At 40.3% G+C, this 12385-nt stretch overlaps 1 protein-coding gene across 2 annotated transcripts in view; it reads left to right on the forward strand.

Moving 5' to 3' along the window:
• Positions 1–12385, forward strand: part of NEK3 (NIMA related kinase 3) — a 33949-nt gene continuing 21564 nt past the window's right edge. Inside the window, exons 1-7 of one of the 2 annotated variants that reach the window (XM_033950517.1) lie at positions 1–145; positions 2667–2832; positions 3704–3797; positions 8246–8343; positions 10997–11080; positions 11552–11619; positions 11745–11831. In XM_033950517.1, the coding sequence (XP_033806408.1) occupies positions 2716–2832; positions 3704–3797; positions 8246–8343; positions 10997–11080; positions 11552–11619; positions 11745–11831 (548 nt within the window). In that variant the 5' untranslated portion in view covers positions 1–145; positions 2667–2715. The remainder of the gene's footprint in view (positions 146–2666; positions 2833–3703; positions 3798–8245; positions 8344–10996; positions 11081–11551; positions 11620–11744; positions 11832–12385) is intronic. The other variant, XM_033950516.1, reaches the window with a different exon arrangement.

Raw genomic sequence — 12385 nt, forward strand, 5'->3', positions numbered from 1 at the left:
TCATTCTGGTGCTCCAATAGCTTCTGTCAGAGCGTTCAGACCTCATGCTGGCTGCTCCCCTACTTCCTTCTGAACACATTGACAACGTGATGTTTGCAGCCTCCCATCCACTCAGAAGCCGCTTTTGGAAGTAAGAAAACAAGGGGTAAGATTAAATTGACATCTATTGCTAGCTGTTTTGCTTTCAATCATATATCCCTAGTATCTTGTTCTTTTGTTCCATTTTGTTTGCAAGATTGGGAAACAGACTGATTTGTAAAAGTTTCTCTGACCTAACCTCAGGCAGGAGAAAGGTGGGGGTGATAAATCCAGGACTGCACTATAGTCACCATTCACCAGGCAGGAATGTTGTTTATAAAATAGGGACTCACTTATGAAGGCATTTACAAATATCTGTGCTTTGATGCTGGTGCAGATGTGACACCAGTGTGTTTAGTTTGTTATGAAGAAATAACAGGATTTATGTTTTTGGTTGCCTATTTTATGTTAGTTATTTTAAAAAATGCTTTGCACATCTGTCCCAGAATGCATTCGATTACATCTTGTTTTAATGTGACAAGGTGGGAAAGATTAACAGTGTTGGAGCCAATGCAATAAACTTGCATTAGATCAGTAGTGCACTGACATTTATTTATTGGGATTAACTGCTATTATGAAGGAATTCACACAAATCAGTGTACAGCATAGAGAGTTTGACATACAGTTTTGTTAGGCTTGCATTAGGAAGCTGTAAATCACAGCCTTCTCCCGTTAGTGGGGCCTTGCAAAAAAAAAAGAGAAAGAGAGAGAAACTGCTTACTAGTGCTGCCTGATTTCTGATTTGAATCTATTTGGTGTTTTTTGGTTTTTTGTTTTTTTTTTTTTTGGGGGGGGGGGTAAATCTTAAATTGGCCTCCCGATTCGGTGACTGACCCTCCCCCCTCACCGGCAGTGCTGCTTTTGCTGGCACTCCTGCTTTAGGGGGGGAGGGTCAGTCGGGAAGTGCTGCAATGTTCTCCGGCTTCCTCCCTGGCCTCCCACTCTTACATTTACCTAATTGCAGCAGCGGAGCAGCCTGCAGAGAGGATCGCCGGTGCTGTATCGATCCTTGCAGGCTGCCATCGGCCTCTGCAGCTGTCGTTCCCTTTGCCACGATCCTGCCCCTGATGTCAGAGGAGGGGTGGGGCCGCGGCACAGGGAATGACAGCTGCAGAGTAGAATTGTGATCTGGGAGAGATTTGAGGGAATTCAGATCTGCTTTAAAGACTTTCCTGCTCAGCATGCTTTTAATTGTTTTAGAGGACTTCAAACCACCAATGATAGACAGATTAATAATATTTTACTTATTTATTTAATTTTTTATACCATTCTCCCAGGGAAGCTCAGAACAGTTTACATTCATTTATTCAGGTATGCAAGTATTTATTCCTGTCTGTCCCGGCGGACTCGCATAGTAACATAGTAAATGACGGCAGATAAAGACCTGCCCATCCAGTCTGCCCATTAGTTATACACATTATAAATTAATAATTAAATTATTTCTGTACTGTCCTAGGTTCCATCTGTTGGAGTTGCCGTCCAAGCTTGCTCCAGCCTATCCAACTATCCCATTATTTGCAGGAAACCTATCATAAAGTCTGGCCAGTAATGTTCTCATGGAATCCCCATTGATGCCCTCCCCAGCCCATCCTACACTGAATCACCACATATGGGACACAGACCATGCAAGTCTGCCCAGTACCGACCTTTGTTCTTTAATTTATACCATTCGTTTTCTAATTAGAAATCCTCTGTGTTTATCCCATGCCTTTTTGAGTTCCATCACTGTTTTCTTCTCTACCACCACCCACCATCCTCTTCGTGAGAAAGAATTTCCTAACATTACTCCTAAGTCTTCCTCACCACAACCTCAATTTATGCCCTCTAGTTTTACCATTTTCCCTTCTCTGGAAAAGATTTGGTTCCATATTAATACCTTTTCAAGTATTTAAATGTCTGTATCATCTCTCCCCTGTCCCTCCTCTCCTCCAGAGTATGCATATTTAGGTCTTCCAGTCTCTATCAATCTGTCTAATGTACCTGGGGCCATGAAGGGATTAAATGACTTGCCCAGAGTCACAAGGAGCAGCGTGGGTTTGAACCCACAACCTCAGGGTGCTGAGGCTGTAGCTTTAACTACTTTAATAGTAACGAATTATGACTGCATATGTGATACGCTTGCTTTAGTATGTGGGGTTTGCATTGTCCTACTGTATGTTGTCATTCTCAAATACAGACAAAATCATATGGGGGATAGATCCCTTAGGAATGGGGACAAATTTATCTCCATCCCCGTTCCTGCAAGCTTTGTCCTCATCTGCATAAGCTGCAAACACTTAAGATTTTAAAGTATTCACATCTTGTGCAGATGAGGACAGAGCTTGCTGGGATGAGATGGGAACAAATTTGTCCCCATATCAGTCTGTACTGTATTTATGTTTAATGTAGTTTTAATTTCCCTTTCATTGTCTATGTCAATTTATTATCCACCTAGAATGATAAAGATAGGCTTAGGCTTAATCTTAGCTAATGTGATTTTTTTCAGTATGGCAAGTCTCACCTAGATAATTTTTGCCTCTTGTAAATACAGTTGTAAAATGAATTGGGAGAAATAATTTGGGTCGTGTTTCCCCCCTCCCCTTTTACAGATTGGAAGGTTGGAGAGCATGCAAAGTTACTGCTGCAGTGAAGAGAAACATGGAAGGGTACAAAGTCCTGAGGGTAATTGGAGAAGGCACGTTTGGGAGAGCTCTTCTAGTCCACCATGAGAGCAGCGGTCAAGAGTATGTCATGAAAGAAATAAGACTCCCCAAGGTACCGTATGTATGTTGGAGTTGGTCCAGAAGGTGGCTGCTGCAGCCTTTGGGACAGACTTTTAAGATCTAAACCTGTTTACCCTGGAAGACAGGTAAATACAGGAGATAATTTAAATACCTTTAAAGTACAAATATCCAAGGGTCAGGCCTGTGTCAGTGGAAAGGAGGTTCTGAGACAAGGGGACATAGAATGAAGGTGAAAGGGGATAAACATAGGCGAAATCTAAGGAAAAATGTCTTTATGGAAAGACTAGTGGAGATGAGGATTATAGAAACCTGATGGCAGATAAAGGCCAAATGACCTATCCAGTCTGCCCATCTGCAGTAACCATTATCTCTTCCTCTCTCTAAGAGATCCCATGTGCCTATCCCAGGCTTTCTTGGATTTGGATACAGTCTCTGACCCCACCACCTGTTCTGGGAGACTGTTCCACACATCTACCACCCTTTCTGTAAAAACATTTTTGCTTAGATTATTCCTGAGCCTGTCACCTCTTAACCTCATTCTATGCAAGACAAGCAAAACATTTGATTAAATTTTAACTTGATATACAAGCAATGTCTTGCAATACGAGTACATACAGTATACACATCACAACTGAGCCGATGGTTCCTCTCTGTCTGACGTTGTGGGAGTGTAGTGACTGTTCTAAATGAGCGAGGTCTTCCAATATGAGTATGTATAGTATTTTGTATTAAAGTTTTTGGGTTGTGGAATGAATTGTTTGAGTTTCTATTATTTCCTATGGGGAAATTTGCTTTGATATACGAGTGCTTTAGATTACAAGCATGCTTCTGGAACGAATTATGCTCACAAACCAAGGTTTTACTGTATTTGAAAAATAAATAAGAAAGCCCTTTCTGTTCAGTCTCCAGGAGCCATCCAGAACTGCAGACAAGAAGCTGTTCTTTTAGCTAAAATGAAGCATTCCAACATTGTTGCTTTCAGGGAGTCCTTCGAAGGTAGGTACTGTACATTTTTTTTTATTTTTTCTGTGTTCATGTTTAGGGAATGAGACTTGTGAGAGTATTAATGATTGAGCTCAAGTTTATAGGTAGTTAATTTTCAGTTATATTTTTTATGTGGTTAGTCTTTTCATGGAAAGTTTTTGAACTTTGCATTATGAGAACCAGGAGAACCTAGTTCAAATCTCACTCAGCTCCTTGTGATCTTGGGCAAATCACTTGGGCCTGGATTCTAAAACCGGCACCATTAGGAAGGCACCAGTAGGTGCTCTACTTGCACCTTAATTAATTGTTTTAATTGTCTATTAACAGCGTGTTAATTGACCGCGTGGTTAAAAACCAAATTTTTAAAAAAAATCAGGCGCCACAAGGCGCTTACAAAACATGATGCCAGAATCACGTCTACATAGATGCTTAGTTTTGCCAAACATAAAAAAGAGTCATGGTTATGGGCTGAGTTGACATTCAGCACTGTTAAGCATGATTCTATGTCGAAGGTAGGTACCGGAAATGTAGACCTGTAAAACGCAGACAGCGATTCTGAAAGCAGTGCCATAATCGGAGTGACATGCGACCAGTGCTGTTTTTTCAGATGCCTGCCGATTACGGTGCCACTTTCAGAATCTAGACTTTAATCCTTCATTGCCATCAGGTACCAACTCAGACTGTGCAATCTTCAGGGACAAAAAAAAAAAAAAAAAAAAAAAAAAGCCTATTACCGTATTTCCCCATATATAGGCCACCCCCTTATATAGGCCACAGGAAATACTGATTAGGTTTAATAACTCTTATATAAGCCATCCTATGTTACTAGCCGCGGCTTATCTAAGAGTTTTAAAACGTACATTGGCCTATACAATGGGGCGGCCGAAACATCATCCCCCCCTTAAATGCCTCCTGGACGGCCATGCCTGCCTCCTCTAAACACGCTGGCTGCCTCATCCAAACATGCTGTGCAGGGCAGGAGCGATGTTTGTGATCTCAAGCCTCGTCCCACGCCCTTCCTGATTGGCTGCCGTCAGTTCTTGGCAGACAATCAGGAAGGGTGCGGGGTGAAGCTTGAGATCCAAACATCGCTTCTGCAATGCACAGCATGTTTGGAGGAGGCAGCCAGCGTGTTTGGAGGAAGCAGGCGTGGCTGTCCAGGAGGTATTTAAGGGGGGATGATATATTGATCCATGTACAGGCCACCTCATTTAAGCAAGCCGCGCCCACTAGGCCAGTTTGCAAAATTGATATATAGGCCGCGGCTTATATATGGGGAAATATGGTATACCTGAATGTACACCACTTCAATAGCTTGCAAGCAGTGTATAAGACATTAACGCTGGGCTTTATTAAGCCATGGTAGAGGTTTCTACCACGGTTCAGAGCACTAAATGCTCTGATGCTGCTCTGATGCTCACAGAATTTCTATGAGTGTCAGAGAAGTGTCTGAGAATTTAGTACCCCGGGCCGCAGTAGAAACATCTATGCAGCTTAGTAAAAGGAGCCCTAAATAAATAAAATAAATAGGTAAAAGGGACATTGTGGGGGAAATTCTGTACAGGACGCCTGTTTTTGTAGCTGCCTAAGAAGCGGCTGAGAATCGCACACCGACGTCCTATACAGAATTGCACCTGCCCTAAGGGACAGACGCCCAACCCCACCTAACCGACTCAGTTCTCTAACCGGCGCCCATGTCACAGGCACTGGTTAGAGAATCACGCCTGATCCCTTTCCATCAGCTAATTGTGGCAAGGGATACAACCCACAACCCTCCCCAACCTCGTTAAATATTAGCACTCCGCAACCTTCCTTTATATACCAGGCATACCCCATAATTCAAACCTAAACAAACATATCCAAATACTAAAACCATTCTCTATATTTATCATAAAAGAATATTGAAACTAAAAAAATTCCTCTTCTTCTTCTAAACCGCAGCACAAGTCAACCCTTCAACACACTGTTCCTAAATATAAAGCATTTTGCTAGGGGTACTTATTTCCACCTGAGCACTAAGATTTTGGTTAAATCTTTCTTTTTTTTTTTTTTTAATCTTTATTCATTTTTAAACTTATAAGTGTGATAACATATCCATACAAATAACCATAAATATATCACTTAATAATCAACAATGATACATATAATATTCTCTTATCTCCCCCCCTCCCCACCCTTATCTATCATATAATCAATATTTATACAACATGTAACAATAAAAATACCCTCCCTCCCACCCCATAATTGAACTTGTAAATTTAAGGGAAACAAGATTTTTCTAATCATTACAATACTTTGTTAATGTCTCCCAAATATCTTGAAATTTCCTGAAACAATCCTGTTGTATTGCAATAAGTCTCTCCATTTTATAAATATGACATAAGGAGTTCCACCAAAAATTATAATTTAATCTATTCCAATTTTTCCAATTACATGTAATTTGTTGAATGGCAACCCCAGTCATTATAAGTAATAATTTGTTATTATTTGTAGATATCTGACTTTTTGCTCTCATTGCCATACCAAACAGCACAATAACATATGATAATGCCACAGGGTTATCTAATAAACAGTTAATTTGGTCCCAAATTGATTTCCAAAAATTCATAATCTTTCTGATGTGTGTCTGTCTGAGAGAGACCCTGTCCCCCCCTCCCTTTACCCCCTAAAACTAAAGTAGAAGGGTTGGTCTAGGAATGCTAGAAAAACATCCATATCTTTCTCTTACAAGTCGATGATCTTATTTGTAGAGTCATTTTCTTTGCTTCTCGTGACTGCTGCAGATGTCTTGAATTTATTTTTTTGCTGCTGGGAATTGTTTCCAGAACACCAGACTATTGCTAGGGACTCTAGGGCAACTCCACTCTTTGTGCATCACTTCTCTGGCATGACGTCACTTTAGTTATCAGAGAAGACATAAGAACTGGGCTCTTAATTTCTGAACTTCTTTAAAAGTCAGGTTTTGGTGGGCCTTGATTTTTAGCTCTTAAACTTAGTCCCTTTTTTTGGGTTAGGGAGAATAGAGAGAAAAACAGGAACCCTCAACAGATAGCCACTTTTTAAGTTGCATTCTGCATGCCATTACCATTCTCAAAACTGTGTACATTCATGTTGTCTAAGCCAGGGGTGTCGAAGTCCCTTCTCGAGGGCCGCAATCCAATCGGGTTTTCAGGATTTCTCCAATGAATGTGCATGAGATCTATTTGCATGCACTGCTTTCATTGTATGCTAATAGATCTCATGCATATTCATTGGGGAAATCCTGAAAACCTGACTGGATTGCGGCCCTCAAGTAGGGACTTTGACACCCTTGATCTGAGTGTGAATTAAGTTGTATGAACCAAATTTTAAAGCAGCAGGACCAACCACACTGTCAAAATGGATGTTATTTTTTTAATCATTTCATCTTTATTGAACTTTTCCATTATACAAAAGAACTGTGTAAATAAACCTTCTTCAGAGAAATATACACACCATTAACAGCTTGGTCAAATACTGTTGACTTCTATAAAATGTGAACTTGCAGCATAATGCCAAAAGGCACCAAGACATCATTCACTATTTGCACCCTTCTCCCTTCCTCTCCCAGCTTCTAGTTAAGGCCTTTTAACATATTTCACATTTTGCAATCCGTAACTAAGAAGCCAATGAGGCAAACATACCAGAAGCAGTTAGAGCAGGAGAACAGTAACTACCATTTTATATTAGAGGAAACAACAGCAAGGAGAATCTTACCTCATCCCTTGGAAGGTGGTTTCTCCCTCTTGTCTTTGATTTTTGACTGTTTTGTACTTTCAGGAGGCTCCTAGATAAGACCCTATCATTGCAAGCTGGTAAATGGAATGAATGTTTAAGCGAACTTATCTTAAATGCTCTAACTCATCAGATTTTCAAAAGATCAGTTAAAACTTATCTTTTTGATACATTTGTTTGATTCTATACCCTCGCTGGTGTATTTATGAATGTCCTTGTAACATTGCTGTCTCTTTTTTGCTGTAAACTACTCTGATCTGTTTGAGGTACTGCGGTATATAAAAGTAAAGTTGTTATTATTATTCAATTTTAATGTTGGATTTGACCTCCATTCTTTTCCATGAAGGTCTTAGACAGTTGTGCCTCTCTTTCTCCTAAATGGCTTAGTTATTTTCTAGAGCTCTCCCCTTGTCCTTGCTCTTCATCCAGTAGAAATTTATCTTTGGCCACAAATGGGGGGAAATCAGATCTGGTTACTAGTGACCATTTTAAAACGAGATGCTAAAAAACACATTTCTCAGAATTGGCAGAAACTATTTTGAACAAATGTTAGGAAATGTACCAGAGGAGGAAGGGTTAATGGAATTATATAATACTTTTCCACTGTATTCACTTGTGCTGCATGCATTCAAGGACTGATTAACTGTCCTACAGAAACATTAAGCCCTGGTTTGAAGTAATCTCTCATTAATGCTGTTTACCTGCAGCTGGTGGTCACCTCCATATAGTGATGGAGTACTGCGATGGTGGGGACCTCCTAAAGACAGTTAAACGCCAGAAAGGAAAGCCTTTTCCTGAAGAAAAGGTGAGAGTTAAACTAGAAAACCTCTATTCCTGATTGTAAGCATTAATTTTTAACACAGAATATACAAAATTGAGTCCTAATGACCTTTCCTGCTAGTGATTGTGTACTTTTCTTTTCAAGAATAATCATTTTTTATAAGCTAACTGATAGTAGCTTCTTATGGACTTGCAGTGTAGAGTAAATGGCGCCTTTGTGACATCCTGTAAATAAAAGTTGTTAAAACTCACAATTCTGTGGACTGTTTTTTGTTGGAGTTGAGAGAGACGCCTCCAATTGTGTTAAGTGTTGCTTCAAAGATGAATTTTGGTGTTTTCTTACATTTGAGAGGCTTGTTGTTTATGTTTATTATAATTGGATATCCCACAATTTTTTTAAATTCTTTATTCATTTTCAAAACTTTCAACAAGTGTAACATAAGATACAATCATTTTATACTTTAACATCACTTACTATACCATCAAAATGTAACTCACATCAAATATCCCCCCTCCCTTATACCCAACAATTGTTCTTTAATAAATCATAAAATATTCCCTCCCCCCCTTCCCATCCTGGACATGTATGAACAAAGGGAAAAAAGTAATATTCATTCTGTACAATATTTGTTAATGGCTCCCAAATATCCCTAAATTTCTTAAAATACCCTTGCTGTATGGCTATTACCCATTCCATTTTAGAGATTTGGCATAACGAATTCCACCAAAAATTATAATTCAGCTGATCCCAATTTTTCCAGTTTTTCATAATTTGCTGTATGGCAACCCCTGTCATGATGAGCAAAAGTTTATTATTATTAGAAGAGATTTGACTCTTGGCTCTTATGAAAGTACCAAATAACACAGTGTCATATGATAATGCCACCGGATTTTCCAGTAAATTATTCACTTAGTCCCAAATGGATTTCCAAAAACTAAGTATCAATAGATCAATACGGCCTACAAAACACAAATCGCCATTATGAGCCAATCAGATGCATTGGGAGGGGGAAGCCCTGTCATTTGCAGCACATGGCCCTAAAGGCAGGAAGGAGTGAGCTTCCCTCCTGCTGTTTTCTGATTCAAAGGTACGGGGGGATATGAGTATATGGAAGGGGGGCCAGGAATGTGGGGGAGGGGGCGGAGATATCGGGGAAGATCCGAGATGACAGCAGGAGGTCTGGGGATGTCTGGGAGAGGGGTATAGGACTCCATAGCTCAGCTGACTCTGGCAGAGGGAATCCCCAACAACTGAGCTGCCAGGAATCCCCCGAAACCTACTCATCTGATGGGGATTCCTCTGCCATGATCAGTTGATGGGAAGCCTACAAGTTTTAGGGGGTTTTTTTTGCTCTTTGAGTGGTGGGAGGGGGTCGTAACCACTGGGGGAGTAAGCGGGGGGTCATCCTCCAGTGGTCTTCTTGTCAATTTGGGCACTTTGTGGAACTTAGATGCCAGCAGTTAGACCTGTTTGAGTTGCATCTAAGTTCCATCTAGGAAAGCTTTGATTATGGCTGGGGTACGTCCAGGTTGATGCACACCTGATTCCCACCCATAACACATCTCCCAACACGCCCCTTTGATCTGTAGACACGCAGCAGCTTAGAAGTGCTGCTGCATGTCCAGAAAGTTGGTTTTGATTATTGGCACTTGGACGTCCCTGCTATTAGGACGGCCAAGTGCTGACTTAGGCTAGTTTTTGGGCATTTTAAAATTTTGATTATGAGCTTCATTATATGCAGGTACTATCTCTGTCCCTAGCAGGCTCACAATCTAAGTTTTGTACCTGGGGCACTGGAGTGCCAAATGGCCTGCCTAGGGTCATAAGGAGGCAAGAATGGATGCTTTAGGACAGTGGTCTCAAACACGCGGCCCGGGGGCCACATGCGGCCCGCCAGGTACTATTTTGAGGCCCTCAGTATGTCTATCATAATCACAAAAGTAAAATAAAACAGTTTCTTAATCGTATATCTCTTTAGCTATAAATGACAATATTATTAAGACTTAGCCAAAAGGAAAGATTTATAAACTATAAAGAGTTTTACCTCATGCAAAATTGTCAATTCTTTAATAACACATGAACTATTTTTTCAGAGGCCCTCCAAGTACCTACAAATCCAAAATGTGGCCCTGCAAAGGGTTTGAGTTTGAGACCACTGCTTTAGGACGAGGGGGTAAAGAGTTAAAAGCAACCTCAAACAAATGGACTTTTAGTCTGGACTTGAATCCTGCCAATGACTGAGATAACTGATAATCAAATTTGCGAGATCAAAAGAGACTCCCAGTCATCTTATGGTTTGTCATCAGTCCAATTTTTATATATTTTTTTTGAGATTTGAAGTAGCCATACTTGTCCAAAATAAAATCTTTGTGTTCATACATAAACATTCAACAAACGTATGTTAAGCACAGTAGAGGAGCCCCTGTTGGCATTGCTATGTTTCGTATTCTGCGTCTAGGCAGACGGTCTCCTGAGTGCTGTGTGGTATTCTCCTCCATAGCACGTTCTGGCAGTGATGTGAATTTAACCAGAGTTCTATATTGCAGTACAAAGAAGGAACAGGACTCTCAAATTTTTTTCTTACCTGTTCATTCAATAGCCTTACTATATTAATGGTCTGTATTTTTTTTGCTACAGTCACTCTTCAGAGCTCCCCCACTTTTTTTGTTTTAAACAGATACTTCATTGGTTTGTACAAATGTGCCTTGCTGTGCAACACATTCATGACCAGCTAGTGCTGCATAGAGACATCAAGTCCAAGGTATGTGGGGGTGCCTGGTACGGGCTTAGTTGGAAAGAATGAAAGATGAGGCCTTCTTGTTTTCCAGCCCATGCCCCGCTTCTCTACCAAATGATTTGGTCTCATATGTTGAATTATGGTACTTTGCCTGCCCTCACTATCTTAATGAGCTCTCCACCCTCTCCCTCAGCATCCCTGATGTTTTAACTTCAGGATAAGTGGGCTCTTTTTTGGTTTTCTTTTGAGGTAATATTTTTTGCGTGCCAAAGGGAACAATTTATGATCCTGCAATAGCTTCTTGCTGTTGATTAGCTCCCTCTGTATCAACAATACCCTCCCACCCCCTCATCACACACACACACACACACTTATTATTTCTGTGTATATGAATTGTTAGGCAATCTGTGTTTTCTGCTTCCTCTCTCCCTCTCAGCCTAAAGAATCCTTAAAAGGGCCATGTAGGTTCATGCTGTGCTTTTTTTTACAATGCAGAATATATTTCTTACTCAGAGTGGAATAGTAAAATTGGGAGACTTTGGATCCGCACGGCTTCTTCGCAGGTACACAAATCTCCTTGATGGCATCAGTGATACAGATTAAATGCTAGACAGTTAATGAAAAAGCCCTTTGTTGCTAGTAATGCAGTCAGCAATTTTTTTGTCTCCCCCCCTCCCCCCCCCACTAGTTCGGTGGCCTACGCTTGCACCTATGTTGGAACACCCTATTATGTGCCTCCAGAAATCTGGGAGAACCTGCCTTATAATAACAAAAGGTAAATGACCTATGTATTTGTACCCTGGGGGAAGAGGTGAGAGAGGGGAACGTTACAGAGACCTTCAAATATCTCCAAGAATAAAGAAAAGAGACCGACCTGTTCAGAAAAAGTAAAATAGTGAGACAAAGTATAAACACCAAATGGCTATTCGAGTGTTTTCCTTTCAATATTACTGTATGACATTTATTGTACAGATCCAAGCTATGAAATTCAGCTTACCTTTCACGTCTTTTTATAAGAATGCATGTTTGTTGTCTCTTTTAAATAATGTTTATTGAACAATCAAGTATGACAACAATAAAAACTACTATATAAACTGCACAATAAGATACCCATCCTATCAAATGAACATCAAGTAAAGCACCTCAATACAACCTCTCTAATATTGTCTTTATAAAATATTCCATTACTTTGATTTCCTTCTTAGGTAACCTGTTATAAAGTTATCTCTAAAGGACAAAAGTAGGCTCCAGTCAGTGAGCCTGTTGTACACGGTCTCTGCAGATTTCACATTCTTTCTTATCTTTTAAGGGAGCGTTTGCAGAAATCTT

This window comes from Geotrypetes seraphini, chromosome 6 (assembly GCF_902459505.1).
Source record: "Geotrypetes seraphini chromosome 6, aGeoSer1.1, whole genome shotgun sequence".
In the NCBI taxonomy this organism is placed as follows: Eukaryota; Metazoa; Chordata; class Amphibia; order Gymnophiona; family Dermophiidae; genus Geotrypetes; species Geotrypetes seraphini.